We start from the raw sequence: 27,773 nt of genomic DNA on the forward strand, positions 1-27,773 counted from the left end.
GGGATCCAAACACAATTTTTCACTATTTTGGCAGGCAAGTAATACAGCACCGGTAAAGAGATCTGCAGACTGTAATTGTGGCTATATGACATATTAGATCAGCAAGAGGATACAGGCCTAGAATCAAAAGAGAATCAGATGCAGTAAATAAATACTTCAGCAAATGTCAGCCAGTACCATCAAAAAAGCTTCCAATGTGATGTTTGGAGCAATAGTAAATAACATCTGCAGTTGTGATTGACACAAAGGTAAACTGTCTTTTATCTGTTCACACACGATACACAATCGCCCAACCAAAATGGCTGCTTGCTTGGCGAAGCTGCAACACGGGGAGTTATCAGACGATTAATCAAAAGCAAAGCATCGGCGTGGCTGTCACCCGGCTGTTCAAATGTGTGTTCATGTACAACTTCAATAAGACCACGGGGCAACGGCTTCAGGACTCATTCAGTTTTAGATTTCTGTTTTAGAACTCATGCCACGTTTGGGCTTCGTGCTGCCTATGCCCATTTGACTTTCACCCCCTCCCCCCACCCCCCCCCTCCCTCCGGTAAAATTTTGACAGTGATAAGCATGAATCTACAAAAACAACACTTTAAGTTTGTATGTAACACTTAAAAGTATTATTTTCATATTAATGATGAATTTTGGTAAAAGCCAGGCTCGGGTGTTGTGCGCTTGCTCTCTCGCCAGATCAAGTATAGGCGTTTACGTTTAGACTAAAATAAATCAATAAAACCATGACTGTCAAATATGTTTTTAAATTGATCAATTATATCATTTTGAGGCAGAAATTTTCCCCAGAATGTCTATTTTTTTAATCAGTTTTTTTATTTTTATTTTTATTTTTTACAAATTTCAAGTTTCACACATACAACGGCGTATTTGGGCCATGTCCAAATATATATTTTTTGAGAGGGTGGGGGCAATATTCTGAGAAAAAAACTTGCAAATTTGCCACTTTATTAAGTGGCAAATTTGTGAGTTTACAAAGTGGCAGATTTATGAGAAAAAAAAACTTATGACAGATACCCGTAGTGTAGCTCTAATGTGACAATTCGTTGGTGGTTAATGGGACACGGTTTATAAAAACGAGAAGGCAAGATGGAGATGGATTCATTTTTATTAATTTCAACTTGTCATTACACGCCAGCTAGAGCGACAGCACTGATCCCCTATCAGCTGACTAAACACTAACCAATCAGAAGCTAGCATACTTTAGGTAAATGCAAGTGGAGAGCAGCAGGTTCGACACATCAACTTAGCTACTTGTACAAAAAATAGATGAATGAATGTGTAAATAGAAATTCTGGAAACGTAAATATACATTTTAATAAATGAACTTAAATGCTTGATCCTCAGGGTGTGGACCTTCGCAAAGCGAGGCGTCGCTGGCCGTACCCAACGCTTCAGAGAGCGAATGCTGAACATCATATGGTTAAATTCTGCTAAAGCAATTACGATCTCCTTATTTGAAAACCCGACCAAAAATTATTGGCACAAACGCTATGTGTATTTCTTGTAAGTTCGATTTTTTTCTTCTCTCAAATCTGCCACTTCAAAAAGTCGCAAATTTGCCACTTAATAAACTCGCAAATTTGCCTCTTTATAAAAAGTTTTTTTCTCTGAATATTGCCCCCTCCCTCTAAAAATATATATATATATATTTGTATGTGACCTAATATTTTGCCGTACACATGCATTCATACCAATTAAATTAAAATGTTTTTTTTTCCCAATTCAAAACATGGGTATATGTTTTATTATTACACAAAACAAACCATGCATGAGCTGCACACAAAATAGCTGTTTAAAAAATCAAACCAACAAAACATTATTCAACAAAAACAAAAAACAACGTATATTTACTTCAATGTGACTTTTGTAGTTCCCAAGCAGACAAGTTCAGAAAAGCCAGCGTCGCCTTGTCAAGTGGAACTCTCATCTTATTTAGCATCAGTTTCTTCCTTTCCTTTGTTTTCCATCCCGCATCCTCAGAAAGGTTTGCTGCCAAAGATCAATTGTAGGAAGCGGTACGGAGCGTGACGTTTGGTACGAGTGGGATGAATGATATTCACCTCTGCTGAACCCCTGACATTGACTCATCCAGCCCCTTGGGTTCGATCAAGCTCACGTTATGAATCATTGCCTTAAAGTAAATACAACTAAAGTTGCGGCACTGCATGTAAATCACACTTTTTTGAAGATTTCTGTTATTTGCTGCGTTTTAGGTATTTAAAATGTCAACCTGGGGAGAAATTAACTTACTTTTTAGCGTGTGTTGTCTGTCAGTTACAGTATCTATTGTTTATTAAGTATATCATTTATTTATGGTTCTGGATAAGTGAATCAAACCTTGGAAGAACAGCAGCCAGATTCTCTTCGAGATGCCGTTCATATCTGCAAGCAGCTTCCATTGCAGGTTTCACAAATGAAAAATGTATAGGATGGAATAAAACAGTGTCCATGTCTTGTCCCGTTATCCAACTGACGTGTAAATATCTGACAGGAAACGGTCAACTATTAAAACTTGCATGACTTCCTAATAGCAAGCCCGTGACTGACAAAAACATGCGGAGATGACGAGAGGCGAGAATCGTTACGGGTCATTAACATCCACGTTTTGGGAGAAACTTGACATAGTAAGAGAATGTTTGGCGAGAGTGCTGAGGCTAAAAGAAAATAAATCATTCAAACCACAGCAGCAACCTCTGCAGCATCTGCTACTCACTGGGCTCAACAAGATTTCTGCTCTCCCTGCAGCCTCACCTTCTGCTAATCAACATCTCTGACATTTTATTTTTCATGCGTCTCACGTTTTCTGAGCAAAAGCGATCACTTCCTACTAGCTCTGCTTTCTTCCTACTCACAATGTAATCTTATTTTACTGTTCCTTTGACAATGTGTCCCAGTCTGACTTGAAATCATTGGTCCCTAGCATACTGTAGGGATACTATTATATTAGCGTGGTATGGGTGTGTACCGGGTTGGACCCAAGGAAAATATTAGCAATGCGGATCAAGATCCAGAATGCTACATTTGTATTTTTTTTATATTCAAGCGTATGCTGTAATACATAAGGAAACATGCCTCTGCTCACTGGCAGCCATGTTTTTGAGTAATGCGATTGTCATTCGGTATGATGGATGTTTTGCTCAAGCAGATGTCACAAATAACCTGCACCATATCCGTGACAACAAACTGCTCCCTGCCTCCCTAAATAGATTCATCCGTCCACATTACCTATTCGGCTCCAGCGCACGTTTTCAAGGATGTGGAGTAGGCTATATCCCATCTAACAGTGGGTTAGTCACTATTGAACCTTTTAAAAATCCTATAGATTATCCCATTGAATAATCATAATACATTTTTTCATAAATACATTTTATTATTTATGTACTTATTTATAGGTAATCCACTGAGGTTGAACGCAAGTTAAATTGAGTGGCTATAACTACAAATAATTATCTTCTGTACATATGTATTATCAAACACCAACAAAACTAGCCTATGCTAAAGGGTTAGCAATCGCGATTAGCATTAGCGCGCTAGCGATTCCAATTTAAGGTTAAACAAGCACTACCATTTAGTTCACACGTCATTATATGGTCACATTACTCATATAATAGTGTCACGAAAGTCAGTTAAAAACGATGCTTCAACAAGAGTCCATGAGAAACGAGTGGAACTGCCTCTTAGTGAGCTCAACAGTTCGTAGTGTACATTTCCACCCAAGTGTTATTGGATGTGCTTAGTGCTACCCTACACTGTGACCTTGTGCTTGGTGCCCCAATTAAAGGCTGCCAAATCAGGGCTCTATATGTACATCTTTATGACTATCAATTTGCTTGCATGCTTCTCTTAAGAATTTACGCGTCATTAACAGACGTAGTTTTCTTAAATGTACTCGGACAACGCCTCAAAGCAAAAAAAAAAAGAAACCCGTAGAAGATTATCGATTTATGTCTTTGTTTGTAGAGGTCAGTCGCAGAGCGTGATCGGCTTCCAGGATAGTCTCAGGCAAGTGCGGGCGATGTTAGTGGCAGTGATGATGAATGAGTGTCGGGAAAAATGGTGAAATGTTAGCATTAGTGAGAGTTGAGCTGAGGATGCTGTTGTGATCGCAAATGATGCCAATGAACAGATTTCAGCAGATTCTGAGATGCGTTCTCTTTGTTGATCGTTATTCTCAGCAGCCACAAAATGCTGATAAGCTCCTCGAAATCAGGCCAGTGCTGGATGTACTCAAGAAAACCTTCCATTCAGCAGTTGGTACATTTGAAAGAGAATGTTTGTCGCGCTGTTGGATGTTGATGTTTTTGGAGTCAGTCGGATTTTTAGTATGCAGTTTTGTTGGGCGAGAAAACGATTTTGTTATATGAGACAAAGTGCAATTTCTGCAGAAATTGCGTGGGAATGCTGAATGCTAAGATAAGTACTCAAATGTGGTTCAAACGGGGTTTGAACCGTAAGTACTCCGTGGTGGAAGGCAATTGCTCTAACCACTGAGCTAACGTGACTTGTTTGAAATCATGGCTAAACGGTGTATTTATTTTGAAAAGTGTCATCTGATGGTGAAAGTATTTAATCATTTCATTGAAATTATAATCCATTTCTTAAAATGATAGTCAGTCGCTTACGTTGGCCATGGATGGAAAAGTTTATATTTAACGTTAAATTGTGTGAATACTGTAAGTAATGTGAGATCAGGTTGATATCCCGGGAGACATGAATTGTTGAAGCAAGTGGGAGTTGTTTTACGGCAAAAAAAGTGTAGAGAATAAAAAATCACAGTAACATATGTGTAATACAATAATAATAATTTTGTAGCAAATGCTAACTGAAAAGAGCTCAACAGTATGAAGTATGAATGGCTGTGAAGGAAGATGCGAGATTGAGGACAACAGTGGAAATCACGTAAATTCCTACAGTATCAAAAATTGTTTTGGAAAAAAAAAAATCCCAGCTTAGGTTGTCGAAATTCATGCATGAGAGGCTAAATAAGGTCAATAAAAAAGACTGTTACTTCATGAATTTGAATTTGCATTTAGCACGTTATACGTAAGTGGTGCTGTTTTTGCATGTCATTTGCATACTTGCACACTGCATGCATTTTGTTGTGAAGGGATTTGTTGGCTTAAAGATGACATGGCAAATTAATTCGGTGTGACGTTTAGTTACGCAATAGCTGTTTATATTGTTATTCTTCCATGTTATGTTAACCCACAGCTTGGCCGATTGATTGGTTTCAACACCAACTTTAGTGTTAATCATCATGATCCTCAAGGGAAGTATGATACATAGCAAAGTCATAGATAGCTGTTTTTTTTATTTTTATTTTTTTTACATTGACGGGATATAATTAATGTCTTTTACCATGATTACACTGGACCACCATAACATACAGCTCAAATCTATAATAAATCTCACTCCCTCCAGATTCAGTGAGACATGAAACCAAAAAAAAGGCAGCGGCCCTCCTACAGTTGTACATCAAAAGAAAACTTTTTTTGCTAAATCGCTCACTGTGATTCCTCTGTTGCTCTGGCACTTAGCATTCACCTTGTGCAGACATGGTTCGGGGTTTTCATTAGGATAAATGTGAAAGTCACATTGCAGTTAATAATTCACTTTAAAGCAAGCATAACTGACTGTGATACAGCGGGTTTATTTTGACAACGTATCAATTAATTTGCTCCTTTCACATTCTCTAAATGCTGCCGTATTTAATGTTTTTCACCAGTTGGTTGGGAGACTGTTGGGTTATTAATGACATGTTGCAGCGTTTGCTGTGTTTGTTTGCCAGGCTTTTTGTCCTAGTTCTGCTCTGCTGCTCTTCTAAAGTGTTGCTGCCACTGTTTCCTCTGCTTTGTAATTTTCATTGCTTAGTAATGAGAATGTGTCATGTCAGCACCATCCCAAATGAATATCTGAAATCACAGTTATTCACAGAAGAAAGCAAGCCACATTTTTAACACATAATTGTAAAACAGATATTAGTCATTCCAATGAGGGGCTACATATTTATCAGAAAAGTATATGACATTTTGTGGGGGATGGGAAAGTATTGTGACGGTGATGGAAAGTGATGCAGAAGCTTTCATTGACGACTGTGGTTTGTGAATGCCTTGGGCTGTTATTACTTTTCCCACTTCTGCTGTTCAAAGAACATTTATTTTCTGAATTACTTATCCTCACGTTTGAAATAATTTTTCAATAGATTGTCAATTAATGTGTGATCTAATACATACATGTCTGCTTACATATGAACCAAGTTGTACTAAACAGTTCTTGACCTTGAGCCAGTAGTACACTCGACTACTGCACATTGTTATTGATACACAAGAACAAAGCCACCTACGAAATGCAGGTGTTCCTATAAGTTGACTGGAATTGACAAAGGGGGTCTTTTATTCGTTGTCCTCATCCAATATTTTTCTTGAAATTATAGCATTTTACAGCACCGTTCATGCTATTGAGACATAAGGAACACACTATTTTCATAATATCTGGATACATCATCCATCCATCCATCCATAGCTAGTTAGCTAACTAGGGAGTTAGCTAGCTATCTTGAGATAGATAGATTATTTTTTTTGCTTTCCTTATTAATTCAAAAGCCAACATCCAATTCAAACTGAGCACACAAAACTTGCTAGCTAGATACAGTATCTAGCTAGCTGATACAGTATCTAGCTAACTCGTACAGTATCTAGCTAATTCGTACAGTATATAGATAGATAGATAGATTGATTGATTGATTTTGTTTTCCTTATTAATTCAAAAGCCAACATCCGATTCAAACTGAACACACAAAACTAGCTAGCTAGATAAGGTAGCTAGCTAGCTGATACAGTATCTAGCTAACTCGTACAGTATCTAGCTAGCTCGATAGATAGATAGATAGATAGATAGATAGATAGATAGATAGATAGATAGATAGATAGATAGATAGATAGATAGATAGATAGATAGATAGATAGATAGATAGATAGATAGATAGATAGATAGATAGATAGATAGATTTATTTATTTATTTATTTATTTATTTTGCTTTCCTTATTAATTCAAAAGCCAACATCCAATTCAAACTGAGCACACAAAAGAAAACAGAAAAAACAAAGAGAAACACATCAGCTAGCTAGATACTGTATCTAGCTAGCTGATACAGTATCTAGCTAACTCGTACAGTATCTAGCTAACTCGTACAGTATCTAGCTAGCTAGATAGATAGATTGATTGATTGATTTTGTTTTCCTTATTAATTCAAAAGCCAACATCCAATTCAAACTGAGCACACAAAACTAGCTAGCTAGATACAGTATCTAGCTAGCTGATACAGTATCTAGCTAACTCGTACAGTATCTAGCTAGATAGATAGATAGATTTATTTATTTATTTATTTTGCTTTCCTTATCAATTCAAAAGCCAACATCCAATTCAAACTGAGCACACAAAACTAGCTAGCTAGATACAGTATCTAGCTAGCTGATACAGTATCTAGCTAACTCCTACAGTATCTAGATAGATGCATGGATGGATGGATAGATAGATATACCCTCGTCATTGGCTGGCGGGAACTATTTCCGATCATTACTAGCATTAGCAGAATGACACTGGATGCAATGTATCCTGGTGCCAACTTAAACTACAGTCAAGGAAATTTGATACTTTACACTGGTGGATTGATCAAACAATTTGCTTGGATAAGACAGAAACATGGAAAGTGAAAAACAAGTAAAGCCGAGTTGGCCTCTGAGGAGGTGTGCTGTTGCACCACAATATTTCATTACCTTCTCTCTCACCTGCGTTTACTGGAGGTTGAGCTGACTTTCTTCTTTTTAAGATTTTTGCTGTCGAACACTCAAATGTGAAGCTCATGATATCTGCAGTGTGCACGGGAAATATGTGATCCTCATACGGGTTCCATGGCATGCGCGTTGACGTGAGCGTGCATTCTGTATTGTAGTTACAATCGATCTTTGTGCTTGTGAGGGATTCAACCTTGTACACCTCCATAATGCAGAAATGTTTCTGATAGTTGACTACCATTCTATCTATCTCAGTGATTTGTGTAAGCGCACGCTGAGCGACACACGCATGCTTACAAACACGTAGCATCATCTCAGTCAGCCGTGTGACTTGCCTGAAATGTTCCTCTGCCGCAGAGCAGGAGCACATCTGACAGTTGCTCCCTGCGTCCTGTGTCCTCCCCCTGCTGTGCTTCTCTTCAGCAGCCCCATAAGATATTTATAAGCATTTTGATAGTTTTCTTCCACTCTCTATCATCCGAGGTGAACGCTGTCATGTTACATTAGTCCAAGAACCCCGCTGCTGTTCTCCTGCTCTGCAAGATCCAAGCACACGGCACACTCCTTTTTAGACCGCGATAGTTAGTTGTGAATTATTAACGGTATTAAGCAGCGAGCACATCCTGCCTGGACTTGCAACTCGAGCTTGTTGTGGAATGGAAGGATGCAAGAAACGGTTACCATTATCAGCAAATGGATGTGAGACTCCTCTGCAAATTGGTCGAGAAATGACAAACTTGCTAAATTCTCTCTTTATAAATGTATTAAAAGGGAAAAAGATCAAAGCGTATCTCAGTCTCACTGGTCGCTACGCGCAGCTCAACATCACTAATTGTGTAACAGACTCTGATTGTGAGGAGCTATGGTAGTAGCTATAGCAAAACATGAATAGCAAAAATGAGTTTCACACTGCACATATACCTACCACAATATGCCAGGTAAATAGCATTCAGTAACCAGCTAGCTAAATTGCAGAACCCATGAAACAAAAATGTGTGGACCAAACCAAATTCAGTCATTTGCTTGTCTTCGATGTATGACCACACCATAAAATGCAAACAGATTATACTGCATGTAAGTGTTTTACAAAGAAAATCATCAAATTGTGCCTCAACAAAACTTAATTAATTCACTAACAGCCATTTTCACTGAAGCAGCCCCCTTCGCTCCCAGCTGCTTTACTGGATTTTGACTGATTTTGCAAGGCCCACAGAACTTTGTGTTGTATTGCTATAAAACAACATACCAAAAGGAAGATTACAGGGTTTTCTTTCATCAGGAAAAAAAAAAGTATATTTCTATCTTTCTATCTTCCGTTTTGCAGCAACTAGCCTTAGAATATAGCTAAGTTTCATCATTATTCACAAATCTGTTTAGCATTCTGAGAAAATCAGCTTGGCCCTGGTTGATCTCTTATACTCTGCTGCCACCTGCTGGCCGTTTTTGTATTTACTACCATTGCTTCACCCGTTCTCTGCAGTTCAGAGGCTGCATCAAAGCCTTCTCTCTCTAGCATAAATAAACAAAAACTTATAAATACGTCTTTGGGACACTTAAAACATTTAAAATAGAACGTATTAATAATACATGTTTGGGAGCAAATTAGTTAATTAGTCCGTATCCCAATGAGGGGCAAACGTTTACGACACTAACAATTGTTGATTTTCAGGGTTCAGGGTTTGTTCAAGCTCGCAACATTTCCTAAATGTTCTCTAAGCATTCTCTAAACAATCTTAATGGTTCCCTAAACAGTTTTAATTGTTTTTTTTTTTGTAAGTTTGGGATTTGGAAAATTTCTATCCCACTTGGAGATGAACGTTTGCAACGCCAAAATTCACATTTTCTTTATTTGTAATACAGTACGCTAAACAATAAAATCTTCTTTTTGTGCAACATTTTTTTATTTTAATTTCTAGCGTTTTCCGCTCATTTTTGCAAATTTTGAAAATTCGAATAAAAAATAGGTGCGTGCATTGTAAACTCACACAGTGAAGGTTCCAGAGTACTTAGTTTGCCATTTTTTACATTCATTTTACGTCAACATATGCACGCGCGTACACACACAAACACACACACACGCACACACACACACACACACACACACGTACTTACACACACAGAAAATGGGGTTTGCCACTGAGTATAAGAGATGAATGGTGAAGTGCTCACAATAAATGAGGTGATTTCCGTGATGAAATAGAGCGATAAAAAGGCGCAGGAGAAAGTGCATTTCCTCTCTCTTTCTCTCTCTCTCTCTCTCTCTCTCTCTCTCTCCAAGTCTCCTGCTCCGTCGGCCAACCATTCATCACGACATAGGAGTGATGGAGGACACATACACACAGACAGTAGATGAAGTGGAACCTGAAATCTTCTCGAGTAAATCAGGTTTAAGTTTAGTGTTGAAAATCTGTCTCGCGCCGCACACCTCTGGCAGGTGACCTTGAGAAGTTGGAGAGGAACAAACCTGCGTGGCGCCTCTGGAATATTGAGGACCGAAATAGAATTGTTCGGGGGTCAAAGGCAAGGTCATTCATGTTAGCTGCGTCTATATTTTTACTCTGCTCGGTGTTAAATTGGAAATCAATAGACAAGAAATTTGTATTGTTTTTTTTTTTTTTTTTACTTCTCTCAGTTTCTGGGATGTGACGTCGTCATGTTTGGATGTGCTTTCTCTTGTTTCAAAAAGATGAGTTCGGTTTTGATGGACAATGGCAATATTTAGGCAGTTGAACGGCAATGAAATGTCATCGTTGATTTTAGATGTCATAAGAATGTGTGGCTGAGGCATGCGCAGACCAGAACACAAAAAGAACATCATTTTGTTACACAAATTGTTATAAATTATTTATTTATATATTTATTATTATTTTTAACATTAATTAATTAATTAATATTTATTATTATTATTTTATTTATATATATATTTATTGTCTATTCTGTTGTTTTTTCTTTACTGTAAACTGCAGCTGGACGGAGTCCAGGAAAAAGTTCCCCACGGGCAAAATAAAAGTATATCGTATCGTATCGTATCGTAATTATGCCATGTCTTATCGTGACATGAAAGCCAGAGAGCAAAGTTGAAGTCACTCAATTTTAATTTTCAAGAGTTCACTGCAGTTAATTCCTGACATTTTCAGACTTTTCTCTCAAACGCACGGCGTTCATGCAGTGAAATGACTGAACTTTGGTTCTTTCAGCTTTCATCTGAATTAACTCTTTGACTGCCAAAAACGTTTAATAACGTTTAGTAAAATCCTAAGGAGGGCTGCCAATGACGTTAAAAGTCGTTAACTATGTTTTTTTTTGTTTTTTTTGGGAGGAAAGCCTTGGTAGTATGTTTGTTTCCATAGTCCAAACACAATTTTTTCTGTGGACCTTGAAAGATCAGTCAAAATGCTTAAGAGTTGTCCAGTTATTAATCTCTGTCGGCCTCCCTGTCGACTGCGTCCTTGTGGAGGTTGTACACACACAAGCGCAGCTACCGTAGGTGCATACGACTCTTCTACTAAGCACCTTGCAATTCCTCTACCGGTTTCTTACTTCTTGGTCAAGTCATACATGAGAAAAGCTTGGTGGGCTCGTGAAAAAAAGATGAGCAAAATGGCTGACCAGACGCCCGGATGAAAGCAGACCCTCATGTTGCGCTGCCATGCCCAGAGTAGGCGACTCCCTTCGGGGATGACAAAAGGTTAGTGCCTGAATTGAAGACAGGTGACAAAAAAAAAAGACGATTAACAGCAAATCAAAGAGAAACAATAAATTTGCGATATAGTAATGCAATTTCTATGTGTTAAATTTCAAGTTGATAGTATTGTGCAAGCAACTGCCTCTGCAAACATCATGGGCATCAACATCTACGGGAATTGACAATTAGCGGAAGTGCCTAGCTCTGATTAGCATACAGTTGTTTTCACAGCTTTATTGAGCATTAGCATTTTGGCTACAAAGATGGATATGAGATCACCAATGACTAAACTTTTCAGACTCAATATGGATACAGAGGAATGAAGATTAGATTATACATGGACGCCTCATTAAAACTCTTTTCATTTTATTCCAATCATTTTTTCATTCATTTGTAAAAGAAAAAAAAGATAATGTAAAAGAATATTATTCATCGTTGAATAAAAAGGAGCAGAAAGATTTACTTCGAGTAATTAAAAAATAAAATAAAATTACTGTACTCTGTTTACAATATGATTTCTGACATCCGTAACAACAAAAAGGAAAAATCTCGTTCTTTAATAACATTAATTTAGTCATTCTTTTCTTTTAGGTGAGAATCCTAAAACATTTCAATCATTTTTTCATTAATTTGTAAAAGAAAAAAAAAAGGTAATATAAAAGAATATTCTTCATCCTTGAATGAAAAGGAGCAGAAAGAAGATTTGCTTACAAGTAATTAAAAAATGAAATAAAATTACTGTACTCGGTTTACAATATGATTTCTGACGGTAACAACAAAAATGAAAAAGACACAATGTTCAAACTTAATCTCGTTCTTTAATAACATTGATTTAGTCATTCTTTTCTTTTAGGTGACAATACTAAAAAAAATGACTGTCATTTATTATCAAGTTTGCACATGATATAGTAAAAATATAAAGGCGACAGTTACGCAGAATTTTGCCATAGCTAAGGTTGGATTTGTGAGTTTACTTATGTTGACGTAAGGTGAAAGAAAATATCCAAAATGTCGACACCTTGCTGTCATCACAATGTGGAGAAACAAATGAGCATGTTGGAAACCCCAGACCGGTTGTGTCAATTTACATGCCGTAAATGATATCTGACCAGATAGAAGATGTCACCGCCAACCGCGAGGATTTCTTCCCCATCGACGCAGCTTATCTCTGTCTCGCTGTCGCCGGCATTTAATTGCACTCCATGTGTAAGCACCGAAGGAAATCACGTTCCAAGTGGCTCTCCCCGCTGTTTGCGCCGGCGGCACATTCCATTCCGCACTCCTCCTTTCCGTAGCTGTCCTTCAGACCGCGCTGAATGTCAGCTGCTCAGGGCATCGGGTTGCTGTCTCAATTATAAGTTGAGAATGCTTCATTCGGTATGGAGATGATGGTATCGGTGCGGGCGGCGTACGCCGATGGCACTTTGTTGAGTAGAGGCGACAATGGTGGAGCCGAGGACGTGCTATTAGGTCACGTCGTTCAATCAAACCGTGTCTTAGGCAAACTGGTTTACTTGTCTGATTTCTACGTGGGCATTAAAATTCACACTTATGTTCAGTGAGGCCTGCAATGTGTACAAAAGTCAATCCATTTTACACTACAGTAACGAGTAATCTAACGAGTTACTTTTCTCGGCGAAGTAATCTGACTACAGTTAAATGGAGCAAAACGAATAATTAACAAATAACAAAACGCACAGCAAATATGTGCCACGTCATGTTTTCGACCACGTTAAAAATAAAAATGGAGGTAGCAGACAGATTCGGAGTGCTGCTAATGCAATCGCTATTATGAGGTTTTTCCAGCTATATAAAATATTAAAGTTCATTACACATTCTGTGCTGTTGACAAAGTATTATCTGGCTTCAAAACACCACCAGTGCGTCGAATGAAAAAACTAAAATATATCAGTTAAGCACGTTCAAGCTTAAAGAGAAAGACTGTGTGACAGAATGACGTCCCCAAATTTAATCATTGTATTTATAAACAATAATTTTGCCATGACACTATTAACAGTTAAATGTCCAAAACAGACTGCCTTAAAAATATTCACCAGTTATAAAGCCCCAGTTATAAACTCATTTGCTCCAAAAAATGCATAATATGTTCTATTTTAATTATTGCCATGTTCCCAAAGACGTATTTATACGTTGTTGTTTTTTTTTTTTTATGCTAGAGCATACAGAAGGCATTGATGCAGCCTCTGAACTGAAAAGAAAGCATGAAGCAATGGTAGTTATTACAAAAACGGCCAGCAGGTGGCAGCACAGTATACGAGATCAACCAGGGCCATGTTGCAACAAGCTGTTTTAAACAGATTTGTGAATAATGATGAAACTTAGCTATATTCTAATGCTAATTTCTGCAAAACTGAAACAGATAGAAATATACTTTTTTTTCCTGATGAAAGAAGAGACTCTAATCTTTCTTTTGGTATGTTCCATGTTTTTATAGGAATAGAACACAATAATTCTGGGGGCCTTGCAAAATCAGTCCAAATCCAGTAAAACAGCCAGGAGCGAAGGGGGTTGCTTCAGTGAAAATGGCTCAGAGTGAATGCGTTAAGAGCACTAATGTTCTGATGAGAAAATGTGGCAGCCTATAAGAAGACAAAGCTACCCCATGCGAACTAAATGAAGGACAATAAGAACAGAAAGTGGTAATGTTATCAGGTGATGGGTTTTTGTTTCACCCCGTGCGGGTCGACAATCACCACACACCATCCCAAAACTCATGATTGCGTAATTTCCGCAAATCTTCTTATGTTGTTAACTCAATTTTTTGGTGGCTAGAGCAATACTCGGCCTGCTGCACAGATTCACAGTTGACCTCTCAGAAGTAGAGATTTGTGCAGTCGTGCAGGACTAATCGGCGAGGCAGACCAAGGAGATGGTTCTCGATCCAAGGGCACGAGGTCGTTTCAGGCGGACCGCCGATCACGTTTCCTACTCCAGTGTTCATGTAGCATACTGAGCCAGGGGTTCAGCATTCTAGACGGTTGATACATTTGACAGGATGACCCGGGTCCTTGGGGGGGTGAACAGAAGTTCATTTGACTATTTTAATGTGCAGTTATTAATTTCACCTTGTTCACTCACAGTTCAGAAAGGTAACCTGAGGGCATGTCTGGGAAATTGGGACATTAGAAGCAGACATCGGCTGTATAGGGGAGAATCAAGTGTCATCCATTGAGCCCTTGAGGTCTCCCTGATTTGTTGGAATTCAGATGTCTCTGGGGTTGGTGAAGGACTCTGGTTGGTGGCCTGGTGGGTGATGTCTGGTCGATGCTGGACTTCACTTTCCTTTCTTTTCTTTGGTCCTTCCTCGGGTCTCCTGACGGCCCCACGACTCTGGCTGGATTCTGAAGTGTTCGGTTTAGGTGAACGGTATGGGATTTTTTTAATAGGTTTTAGGTGCACTAATGAATACACGCACGCATGCACGCACACACGCACGCACACACATACACATTCACGCACAAACACACACCCACATACAAAAAAAAAATGAACAATACTGAGCTCCCCAGAAAAAAAAATAAAAATAAAATAAAAATAAAATTAAAATTAAAATTAAAATTAAAATTAAAATTAAAATTAAAATTAAAATTAAAATAAAATAAAATAAAATAAAATAAAATAAAATAAAATAAAAAAAGTGTCATCCATTGAGTTTTTAGATCCCATGTAACCAGAAGGCCTCTGTTGTGTGATGACATCATAAAGGGGGGGGGGAGTCTTAGTGGAGTTTAGCAGCACAGTCCAACAATTGTTACCAATATCAGAAGGCGGCCATTTTGCTACTTGCTGTCGCGTGAAAATGACATCACAGTTGCTCAGGTAACAACGGCCAATCACAGCTCAGCTTCAGAAAACGGGTGAGCTGTGATTGGCCCCGAGCAACCGTGATGTCATCTTCAGTTGACCGCAAGTGGCAAAATGGCCGCCCCCTGAGATGGATAAAAACGTAGATGGATTTGGCTTCATAACTCATATTCTACAAATGTCAAATCAGTCCGATGTCATGTTTCGACTTGCGAGGTCACATAAAATATGTTATTGTCAAGAAATGTTTAAGGTTGACTTCCCCTTTCAGGTCAAGGTTGATAATTGCAACGTGTACAAGTGTACAGTATAATAACTGGAAATCGTGATCACCAAATGCAAACTGAGACGCAAATACACATCTTATTAGAAATTTTCAAACACATTTATTAATGATACCAAAATAAAACTTGACATGATATTTGTATTTACTTGTGCATTCCTCACTAGAATATCATCACATTGTCACTCAGTATTATTTTCTACTGGATGAGACGAACAATAAAGCTAATGAAGTGTTCCCAATTCTGCCTTGTCAAAAATTTATACAATATGTGTTTACCCTCGAAAGACTTATTAACTGTCATTTGTGAAATTAGTTCTTTCTGGACACATTTTTGTGTCTCTTATTTGGATTTAAAACAAAGTTACCAATGACGTACACTCCAAAAGAAAAATACGCACAGTGACACATTTTAAATTTAGAATAAAAAAAAATGCATATAAAACATAATGTATGTGTCTCAGTGGAGCGGCGGTAAAAGACAGTCGGCAGTTGAGGGTCCTCAGAAAGTGAAGACGCTGTTGGGCCATACTTTAGCACAGCTGAGTGGTTCGAGCGCCACTGAAGACCTCAGCCCATGCGTGGCAAACACATTGTGGTTGGCCTTTAAGATTGTTTTTGTAGCATGCTGTACAATTAGCATCCATACACATGCCCAAGCACCCTCAAGCTTGGCGAACATTTCTGCTCTCTGAAAGCACTGTATAATTAAATACATTATAGTTGTTCATCTTGTTCTTTGTCTCCAATTCCAAGAGGGGACACGCTGCGCCACGGAGGGCTGCAGTTAGCCTCAGCATGTCGATCATGTTTTTTAGCTGGAATGTGTGGAAAGATAACAGGGTCTTGTCATTCGTTTGAAACATTTGATGTCTTTGCACACTGTCCCACGGAGACCCATCCATAAAAACAAGCTGGCCCAAACCATATAAAAATGTAATGCTACTGTTCTACTGTTCTCGAGTTTGAAGCATGAGAAGAGTGAGAAGAAATACAGGCTTGCTTTGATCCATTTGTATGGAGTGGAACATACCACTCACTGCGCCGGTAAAATTTTAAAAGCGCTTTTAATATTAGATGACATCAAGATACATGCGTTCATACATGAACCAGATAAAGTAAAGTAAACTTCAACTAATATCAACAATTTATTTGCTGCCCCCAAAAAATTCTAACTGTCCCAAAGATGTATTTATACGTTTAAAAAAAAAAAATAGTTTTTTTATGCTAGAGCATACAGCAGGCTTTGATGCAGCCTCTCAACTGCAGCGAACAGTTGAAGCAATGGTAGTTATTACAAAAAACGGCCAGCAGGTGGCAGCAGAGTATAAGAGATCAACCAGAGCCATGTTGCAAACAAGCTGATTTCCCCACAGTTTTAAAACAGATTTGTGAATAATGATGAAACTTAGCTATGTTGATTGCTGCAAAACGGAAGCAGGTAAGAAAGAAGAGGCCCTAATCTTTCTTTTGGTAGGCTCCATGTTTTTATTGCAATAAAACACAATATTCTGTGGGCTTTGCAAAATCAGTCAAAATCCAGTAAAATGGCCGGGAGCGAAGGGGGTTGCTCCAGTGACAATGGCTGGGAGTGAATGAGTTAAATAAACACCTTGCAAAAATGAATGCTCTAATAATCAATAAAAAGTTCATCTTGGTAAGCATTTGCTTTCAATGTTGGATGAAATGTCTTTCGTCAATTAAGGATTTTAGCCGAGCTGTGTAGCTAAAAAAAATCTTTTAAAAAATGTGTTTTTTTTTTTGTTGCATTAGTATTTTAAAGCACAAAAATAATTAAATATATAATAAAAAAGTTTATTTTTACCGATCCATACCTCAATTGGGAGGCGGCCACACTCATCTTGGTGGGTGGGCACGCCCCCCTATGGCCCCGCCCATGGCGACGGGTGTGACTGAAATGCTATTTGTTATTGAAAACAATGTTGCTACAGTCACATGTATAGTTAAGCCAGTAGCGGCGCTAACTACTCAAAACTGCTAATTATTGCTGTGCTGATTGGTAATTGATGTTTATTTCCATTTTATTGCAAAGCCTTTTTGTTATTGAGTATTGTGTCTTATGTGCTTCTATTAATTCATTATGAGTATTAATTGAAATGAAAAGGGGATTATATGTCTACGTTCTGGAAGAAATAGCAAATCTGTGTGCTAGTCTGTGTGTGTGTGTGTGTGTGTGTTTTCTGTGTCACACTCTGCCAGCTTCAATTATCACACTGCATAATAGTTGAGTGAGATTAATTTCAGTGTAAATAAAAATAAAGAGGATGACAAGGAGAGGTCAAAGAAGGGGAATGCAAATTGCCGAGGCAAACCCCTCCACTGTGTATGAAGCACACAAACACAACCGCAAAACGTTAATAATTTAGACAATCTGGGGGGGGGGGGGAACCGGGAAATTACGTTTGCGTAGCGAGGTAACAGTCTCCGAATGTGTTCTTCATTCCTCCTTTGCAGGCTGATGCAAACTGTTTGGAAGCGTCAAATAGATGAAAACAAACCAAGCTGCTTCACAGTACTGCTATGCATGTTGTTCATGGTTGCCGATAACTGCGGCGCTATCTTTATAGATTCTCAAAGGTTATCAGGAGAGGAGTTCCCAGTCGGATAAGCACTCGTTTGTATTAGCCTCTGTGCGCTAACGGGCGACACAGATGTGAACACACCCACTCGTTCACATCAGATGGCGACTTATCCGTCGAAATTGCCACAATCATACCCGCAACCCATGCTGCCTGCAGACACTCTCACACGCACACACAGGGGTGATACCATCACGCACACACAAAGCCTATCAGGACTTATTTTTAGCACTTCTCCAGTCCTGACCTACATCACGGCACGGATATAGCAGCAGAGATGTCAGAATGAGCAAAGGGGGAGGGAAGAAACAGACACACCCTGATGGGTTAAAAACTAAATAAAAAATAGAATCCTCCTTTGTGGATTGACAGTTCCATTTCTGTCAGTAGCCCTAAAAAAAAAAAAAAAGGGACGCACACAGTGGACACACACACACAAAAAAAAATATGGCAATGGAAAAACACGGGTAGCTTCATAATGGTGAGCTAAACTTACATTTGAGGTGACCAAACACAGAAAATAGCTGAGATGTGACGTCCACAATGCGAGCCCGAAGGCACATGGACATTGATTTCAGTTGTCTATAGAAGACTTGCCTCTTGAGATGGATTAAAATGTGTGCGTTAATCCGCTTAATTGTTATGCCACCAACACAATATTGATAACAATACCGTGTCTTGACCAGTAGGGGGCACATATTGCAAAGAATAATTTTGACTTTAAAGGGATACTTGACTCAGTGAGCAATTTTCAGCAGTAAAAACTTAATATGTTGTCCAGAATCTTTTTGATAATTTCATTATTTTTCATGTACAATTAATACCTTTAGAAACTCATTTTTCCACTTGCTGTCGACTGAAGATGACATCACCTTGCTGAGAAAGTAGGTAACAACCAATCAGGGTTCAGTTGGCTGACCAAACCCAGAAAACAGGTGAGCATTGATTGGTCGTTAGTTACGTCCTCAGCACAGGTGATGTCATCTTCAGTCGGCAACTAGAGGAAAAAAATAGTTTTTAAAGGTGTTACGGTAATTGTACATGAAAAATAATGAAGTTATCAAATTCATTCTGGACAAAATATGAACTTTTTACTGCTGAAAATTTAAAAAAAAAAAAGTATCAGCCTTGTTTTTAACCATATTTTTATGAGCTAACCGTGCTAATTTGGGAGTTATTGATGATGAAGTTGGTGCTTGCGCTTGAAGTAGAGGTTGGGGATGTGAGACTTAACGAACTTTTATGAAAGCGCAATCAACTTTTAGTATCATTTTAATCAACTGTATTTGCCGTCTTTTGTTCTCAGATATTGACGAATGTGCAACCCAGATGCATTACTGCCAGTCCAACACGGTGTGTGTCAACCTGCCCGGCAGCCATCGCTGTGACTGTTTGCCAGGCTTCACCCGAGTGGACGAATACTCCTGCACCGGTAGGTTTGTTTGTTTGGGATTCTCGCATTTTTTTAAGAGCCGCAGTGACTCACTCCTTATTTTAAGATGGATTTTTTTTATCGTGTGAGTCAAGTTGCAGCCTCTTTCCTGCAGATTGGTTCTTTAATTGTTCCTTAAATTCAGTCTGGTCTGGTTTGTTGGAGAAGAGAGAATGGAGAATTGGAGAAAATGAAAAAAAAATAATGGTAATAATATATGTAAATACAACTGATGGCAAAAAAATATAAAACAGATACAACATAATTTTTGATTTTTTTATACATCATGAAAACCTGCCATTTGAACAGGGGTGTGTAGACTTTTTATGTCCGCTATAGATAAAAAAAAAAAAAAAGAAACTGCCTACCTAAGGAAAATGTTTTATTTTCTCACCTACAACTTCCTGCCGTGTGCTTTGTATCTGTGAAAAAGAAAAGTGTGCCGTTCGCTTCCGCACAAACTCCTCCGTAGCTTCTCCACCTGCGTGCTGATTGCCCTCAGGTGCTGCAGCAACAGGTAGGAGAAGGAGGGAGGTCTCAATAGTGGCCGGCAGAGAAAAGCAGGTCAACTACCGCGACCACGCGTAACAGCTGTAGTCACAAAAACGGGCAACCGCCTGCAGTGAGATTCTGACATCGGGTAGAAAATTGTTGACTCCGGCCAGAATAATATCACATCATGGACTCTGCGACTGTGATTACGAATCATTTGTTATCTGAAATGAAATCGTTGATTTTGATGAATGCATCCGTTGAAGGCTGCCTGAGCCCGTATGGATTCTAAAAGAGAGAAATGATTGCAGTCATTCAGCTTGTCCGCAGTTATTATGCAGACTAAAAATATCATGCCCTGATCAACAAATACTGTGTTTTTCTTTGTCCCGATGATTGTCAAGCCGTGTAATAATAGAGAGCACGGCCCCGTAGTTAGGTTACTTTGTCAGTTTAGAGTTCTTCGTTACTGCACCCCCCCCATCCCCCCCCCCCCCATCCTTTAGTGTACTTTAATTAGCCTGGACTTGGCAGGCTTGCAAAGATGAGGTTCCGTGGACAATCAATCTATTTTACAGCTTGTAAAGTGTCTTGAGCTGCTGACTCGGAGCAGCGCAAACACTCGACATGCGCTCCTAAAGATAAATCCTCTTGCGTATGCAAAAGGCCTTCGCGTTTGCTACATGGAACCAAAAATGAGCCACGGTACACATATTGCACGTCGGTGCTCCACATGAGTGTATTTAACTCATTTGCTCACAAAAAAACAACAACGTATAAATACATTTTATTTTAAATATTATCAGTGTCCCAAAGACGTATTTATATGTTTTTTTTTAAATGTTATTTATTTATTTATGCTAGAGCATCCAGAAGGCCTCTGAACTGAAGAGAACAGTTGAAGCAATGGTAGTTATTACAAAAACGGCCAGCAGGTGACAGCAGTGTATAAGAGCTCAACCAGGGCCATGTTGCAAAAAAAAAAAAAGCTGTTTTTTTCCCCCACAGATTTAAACAGAATTGTAATAATGATGAAACTTAGCTATATTCTAATGCTAATTGCTGCAAAACAGAAACACATAGAAAAATACTCTAATCTTGCTTTTGGTAGGTTCCATGTTTTTATAGCAATAGAACACAATATTCTGTGGGTCAAAATCCAGTGCATAGTTTGTTCCTCTGGGGTATAAAATGCTATTGGACGTTATCTCTTGCTATTTCTCTCTTTTATCATCTGCCTTGCTGAAGGGCCTGTCCTTTGCGCTGACAGTGCCCTGTAAACAATAGGAAGCCGCAGTAATTGTGGTTCCACTTGATTTCACCTCTATGGAAGCAGGCAAGCGGCTCAGGGGAAACAGGGAATGGACAGAGAAATCAACACAGTGGCAGGAAGGGTGAGGTTCGGCTCCACATTGTCAGGATGTGGTCTCGCACACGCATTTATATAGTTCACAGTTCATTGTTTATTCATTATGAATACAATAATATAACTATTTTAAAGTCCATACAACCCCATATTCTAATGAACTTGGGACCTATGGTTTGCATGTGTTGACGTTACTTCACTTTCCTTTTAACAACACAACAAGCGTTTGGGAAATGAAGACACTAATTGGTGAAGCCATCCTTGCCCGATGTACAACTTGAGTTGCTCAACAGTCCGTAGTGTCCGTTGTCATATTTTTCACTCTAATGTGCCACTCATTGACCATGTTTGACGGGTCTGGACTGCTGGCAGTCCATTCTAGTGCTCACACTGTTTTGCTATGAAACAGGACTGGCACAAATAATCGGCCCTGACATTTGGATTCCTGACCACCCATCATGTGTATTGGTTCAGTTTGCTCTCCATATTGTAAATGGATTAATGGGCTGCTCCTTCTAAATTGTGGGCCGGTATCTCGGGGTAAAATGGAGGAAAAATAATCATTGAATGGCACCACGTGGGCCCCAAGCTCACGGGGCATCTGCCCTCTGTGTGAACCTCAAAGCCACACTGTTGTTACACGTGCAGAACGTGGTTTGGGATTATTGTCTTTCTGAAAAAAATCTGATTTTGCCAACCTCATTGTTTTGACCCGATATTACGCAGGTCCCGTCCCGGCGTCCCGTTTTTTTGCCGTGTGTATGTCTATCACTCAGTTGTCATAGCGATTCATACGATAAACTCATGGTTGCGTTCTGGTTAGCATCCGCATCTAATCGGTAGCTGGACGGACTTACCTAGCAGGTGTGATCGGAACTAGAATTACTTCCTGCTTTTTCTAAAAAATCATGGGAAATGTAGTCCTACTATAAACTGCAATATCCTAATTTATTTGATGAGCAGGGCCTAAAATGTCTCTGCGATACTATAAAGCTCACATTTTTTGAGTCAGTACTCTCAATGATTAGTTATTCATAGAAATATAGAGAAAAAGATCTTTCATGTAACGATTCATATTGAATTGTGTATGCAATATACAGTAGAGGCCAATTGGCAGAAGTAGGGATAATGAATGGTGTTTACGCTCACTTTTATGATTCAGTGCCGGCCGAACACAAATGATTTCCCCTGTGGAAGGGTCATTATGATCCCCGACTTCATGTGTTGGTGGATAATAGCGATGTGCCATCTGTGATTGTGGAAAATGCCCAGCTCCCGCAGTGCGTTGTATCTTGTGATAGCTTTTACAATTGTGTTCTGCATTATGCAGATGACGAGGCTTAAATTTACAGTTATAATTAAGAGAACGGGCTATTTTTCCCCCCGCCCAACTATTGTCTGGTTTCACTGCCATTGACGGCTATAGATGTCAAAAATTCACTTTATTTCTATAAGTTTAACATTTTTTTCCACTTTTGTTAACAAAAGTATGAAAACCTAGAAAAAAAAGTTTTATTTTACATTTAGAACAGATATAAAGTTTGTGATTAATCGTTAGTTAACTACAGTAGTCAATTTTAATCTCCAGACACCTCAAATTTTTTATAATCTTTTTTTTAAAGAAAAGATTATTTTAAAAAAAAACGTATTTTTTTTAAAGAAAATATTTAAAATAATTTTTTTTCTATATTTTTTAAATAGAAAAGATTATTGAAAATGTAAAAAATAATAATTACAATAATTTTTTTAAAGAAAAGATTCAAAATTAAAAATATAAAATTACTTTATAAAATACATTATTAAAAATTTGAAACAATAATTAAAATATTTTGTTAAATAGAAAAGATCATTAAAAAAAATGTAATAATTAAAAAAATGTAAATAGAAAAGATTATTAAAAATGAGGGGCGTCAGGTAATTAAAATTTGTAATCGTAATTAATTGCATGATTTCTCTAGTTAACTCTCGATGAATCACACATTTTATACCTGTTCTAAATGTACAATAAAAAAAAGTCTAGGTTTTCATACTCTTGTTAACAAAAGTGGAAACAAATGTGAAACTAATGGAAATAGTTCAAATGAATTTTGACGTCTATAACCGTCAATGGCAGTGAATGAGTTAAAAACATTTGAAAATAATTGCTGTATATATAGAAACAACATTTGATGATTCAGATCTTTATAATAAAATCGCTTTGTACCTGTCTTACATTTCATAGCAAGCGTGATATGTTTTCCTCTTCATGTACTTTATGTGCTTACTGCTTTTACAGTGTAGAGGCACTTGGGATCACTGACATCATTTCCATCGACAATCGCTCAAGTCCGCTTGCCAAAAGCAGATGTCTTGTTGTAGTACCAAGACTGACCTGTGAGAGGCAGCATGGTGCCACAGGGCGTCCAGACTAACTGAAATCACAAAGTGGAAGACGAAAAAGCAGCGAGGCTACAAACTATAAGATAGAAATAATCGGACCTGCTGACTTTGGGGACAAACAAAACGTTCAATAAAATGTCATCAACGCATTCCCTAAAACTCAAAAGTTTAAACTAATCAGTAGACAGTTGTTCCTTGATCTATATTTTTTTCCAGATCAATTTCAGCACACAGCCTGTTTGCTTTTGCTTGCGTGGCATTGTATTGATTTAATTTGATAAATTTAGTGTTGGCTTTTTCTTGGATGACCGTTTAATTAGACATGTATGATGTCACACATGTGATGTAGCCTCGCTCTCCTTGTCTACACAGGGCTGATCAATAGTCCAATTCTTTCCCTAACCAGTAGCTCATATGCAAAATGCTCAAGCTCGGTTATAGCATATGATGAAAAGCAGCTGCCAATCATTTTGTGCATGCTGTGCTAGTATGCATACTGTTCGAAATTCCAACATTGGAAGGCCACAGTCCCCCCTGCAGACACATTGGTTTAATGAAAATGTAATCAAATCCATTTCCAATTATACACATAATGAATGTTGAGCTCAGGTGTGACGAGCTCGGTAACCTTGGCAACCCTCCCTGTATACTTTTCAAAGATGGAGGTCACGTTGTAAAGCTAGCGAGGGAGCAGCCATTTTAATAAGCCCATCAAACATGGTTTGGGCAGGAGTCACCTAAGTTTTCATCAATTTATAATTGTCTCTGTAGAGGCCAGTGTTTATATTTAGCCTCCTCATAAAGGTTTGATGCAAGAATCCCTCTCCACTTACTAGAAAGCCGTATACCCGTCCGCGGTGATTTCTGTCTCCGTGTGACACTGCTGTGCAGAAAGCTTCATGTCGCGCTCTCTAGAGACGCATCGATTCCATTTTCCCGTGGGTGAATACACCGAGACACCGGGAATAAAATGCACGCTGCGTGTTTACTGACAGAACACATTAATGTGACATGCTTTCATTAATGCATAATGCAGCAGCTGAAGCAACTCTCTCATAGCCCCCCGAGCTGTACAAAGTCCTACGCTAGCAAATTAAATACTGTAAATGCTTTTTTTTTTTTTGGGGGGGGGGGGGGGTCCTCGAGATGCTAACAATACAATTATATAAGGAAACAGAAACTTTTGGGAGCAAATTACTTCAAATGGCTGTTGCAAAAAAAAAAAAAAAATCATGTACATTTGCTAATTGAAGATTTAAATATTTGCTCGATATACGAAAAGTGATTATGATTACACTTTGTGATTAATTTGTAAGGAAGGGAGGAAAACGAGCAATGGTTGTTGTGATCGGGGGGACACGTGCCCAACCTCTGATTTGTGAACTGTTGATTGTTTGTGAAATGGAAAATAAACTGCCTGAGATTTTGATGATCTTCCATTTCACATTAGCCCGAGAGCCCCGAGGGTCGCGTCGACATGTCCGAGCCCGATATTGCAATCGGTGTGTGCAATCGTCACTAATTAGCCCCAACACAAGCGACTTGCAAAACATGCTGGGATTTTACACGCTGGTTTTGTTTGTCATTGCCAAAAACATTTACGCCGCAGTTGCTCATTGCTGAGTAAGGTCATGATGTCCTCCTTAAGACTTCAGCTTGTTTTCCTGTATTATATTATATATTATGAACGTTTCACTTAGCATATCATATTATGCTGCTTTCAAAGTATTTTTTAACAATAATGATAATAGTCATTTATTTTTCAGTCACAATGTGACGAGAACGTGTTAAAATGCTAATCTATATAAACACAGGCTCATATTTGCAGGTATAAGAGATGCTATCACATTTTTTTTTTAACTGGACGGCCCTGAATGCAAATCACTGCAGCCTAGTGAGGCCATTTCTTTCATAATGCTTTATTGTTGCACTTCACGAACATCTTTTTTCTCTGTACCGACTTTCAAAGCTCCAGAGTGTATTCGCTTTTTTTTTTGTTGGCCAAGACGAGGTGTGTCAGAGTACTTTCAGGACTCTTGCCTTTTATGATGCTTTTCAAATTAAACCACAACTTTTCTCTGTTGATCTTCTGACCCACAGTGAAGGAGTGAAACTCATAGTTTATCACTTGGGTTTGGAAAATATCTTTTGTGACGCAAATCCTGGAATATTTCTGACAAGTCTTATGAAACATAAATTGGATAAATATCAACTGGCGACGTCGTCGTAATCCTGTGAAACAAACATACTGTACACGTACAAATGGATACATTTACTCCTTTGTTAGACTACATGTGACATTATAAATATGAAAGCGGCATAAGATTCATGCGGGTATAAACGTCAATTTGTCTAGCACAAAAAAACGTTTTTTTTTTGTTTTTTTTCCCCTGGAGAGAGCTCAGTATTGTTCATTCGGTAATTTTACCGATTTGACATGTCATCATCATTGCTCTCCTTTTTAATTTTTTTATTTTATTTTTTATTTTTTTTTTGTATGTGGGTGAGTATGTGTATGTGTGTGTGTGTGTGTGTGTATTCATTAGTTCACCTAAAACCTATTAAAAAATCCCATACCGTTCACCTAAACCGAATACTTCAGAATCCAGCTAGAGTTGTGAGGTTGTCAGGAGACCTGAGGAAGGATCAAAGAAAAGAAAGGAAAGTGAACATTCATTTGCTTTTTTTTTTGCTTTTTCTGGAGAGCTCAGTATTGTTCATTCGGTAATTTTACCGATTTGACATGTCATCATCATTGCTCTCCTTTTTTATTTTTTATTTTTATTTTTATTTTTTTTGTATGTGGGTGAGTATGTGTATGTGTATGTGTGTGTGTGTGTGTGTGTATTCATTAGTTCACCTAAAACCTATTAAAAAATCCCATACCGTTCACCTAAACCGAATACTTCAGAATCCAGCTAGAGTTGTGCGGTTGTCAGGAGACCTGAGGAAGGATCAAAGAAAAGAAAGGAAAGTGAACATTCATTTTCTTTTTTTTTTCTTTTTCTGGAGAGCTCAGTATTGTTCATTCGGTAATTTTACCGATTTGACATGTCATCATCATTGCTCTCCTTTTTTATTTTTTATTTTTTTATTTTATTTTTATTTATTTTTTTGCATGTGGGTGAGTATGTGTATGTGTGTGTGTGTGTATTCATTAGTTCACCTAAAACCTATTAAAAAATCCCATACCGTTCACCTAAACCGAATACTTCAGAATCCAGCTAGAGTTGTGAGGTTGTCAGGAGACCTGAGGAAGGATCAAAGAAAAGAAAGGAAAGTGAAACATTCATTTGCTTTTTTTTTTGCTTTTTCTGGAGAGCTCAGTATTGTTCATTCGGTAATTTTACCGATTTGACATGTCATCATCATTGCTCTCCTTTTTTATTTTCTATTTTTTTATTTTATTTTTATTTATTTTTTTGTATGTGGGTGAGTATGTGTATGTATGTGTGTGTGTGTGTGTGTGTATTCATTAGTTCACCTAAAACCTATTAAAAAATCCCATACCGTTCACCTAAACCGAACACTTCCAGCCAGAGTCGTGAGGCCGTCAGGAGACCCGAGGAAGGACCAAAGAAAAGAAAGGAAAGCGCTAAGTTGTCACAAAACGCTCCATGTGTCACCATTAATGCAGCCTACTTTTAATATACAGTACAATTATATAAACTAAAACATTCCTCCACATCTCTTGACATTATTATTTGTTTTACCTCAATATAGAGAGCATTCATTGGGAAGACAAAAGCTAAATTATTTCTGCCTGTTGCTGCGGGGCTTTATGCATGCCACTCATTAATTAAGGAAACTGTATTAGTCATGAATCTCACCAAAACTGCATATTCATGAGGAGCGTGCGCCCGAAGAGAAGCGATGGCTGCCTCGGGAGAGAGCTTTAAC

General features: G+C 38.2%; 1 protein-coding gene across 1 annotated transcript in view; it reads left to right on the plus strand.

The window, feature by feature from the left end:
- LOC144050785 (protein kinase C-binding protein NELL1-like) overlaps positions 1 to 27,773 on the plus strand; it is a 162,999-nt gene that overhangs the window by 93,851 nt on the left and 41,375 nt on the right. Inside the window, exon 13 of the mRNA XM_077564368.1 lies at positions 19,511 to 19,636. Within this exon, the coding sequence (XP_077420494.1) occupies positions 19,511 to 19,636 (126 nt within the window). The remainder of the gene's footprint in view (positions 1 to 19,510; positions 19,637 to 27,773) is intronic.

This window comes from Vanacampus margaritifer, chromosome 4, assembly GCF_051991255.1.
Source record: "Vanacampus margaritifer isolate UIUO_Vmar chromosome 4, RoL_Vmar_1.0, whole genome shotgun sequence".
Lineage (NCBI taxonomy): Eukaryota > Metazoa > Chordata > Actinopteri > Syngnathiformes > Syngnathidae > Vanacampus > Vanacampus margaritifer.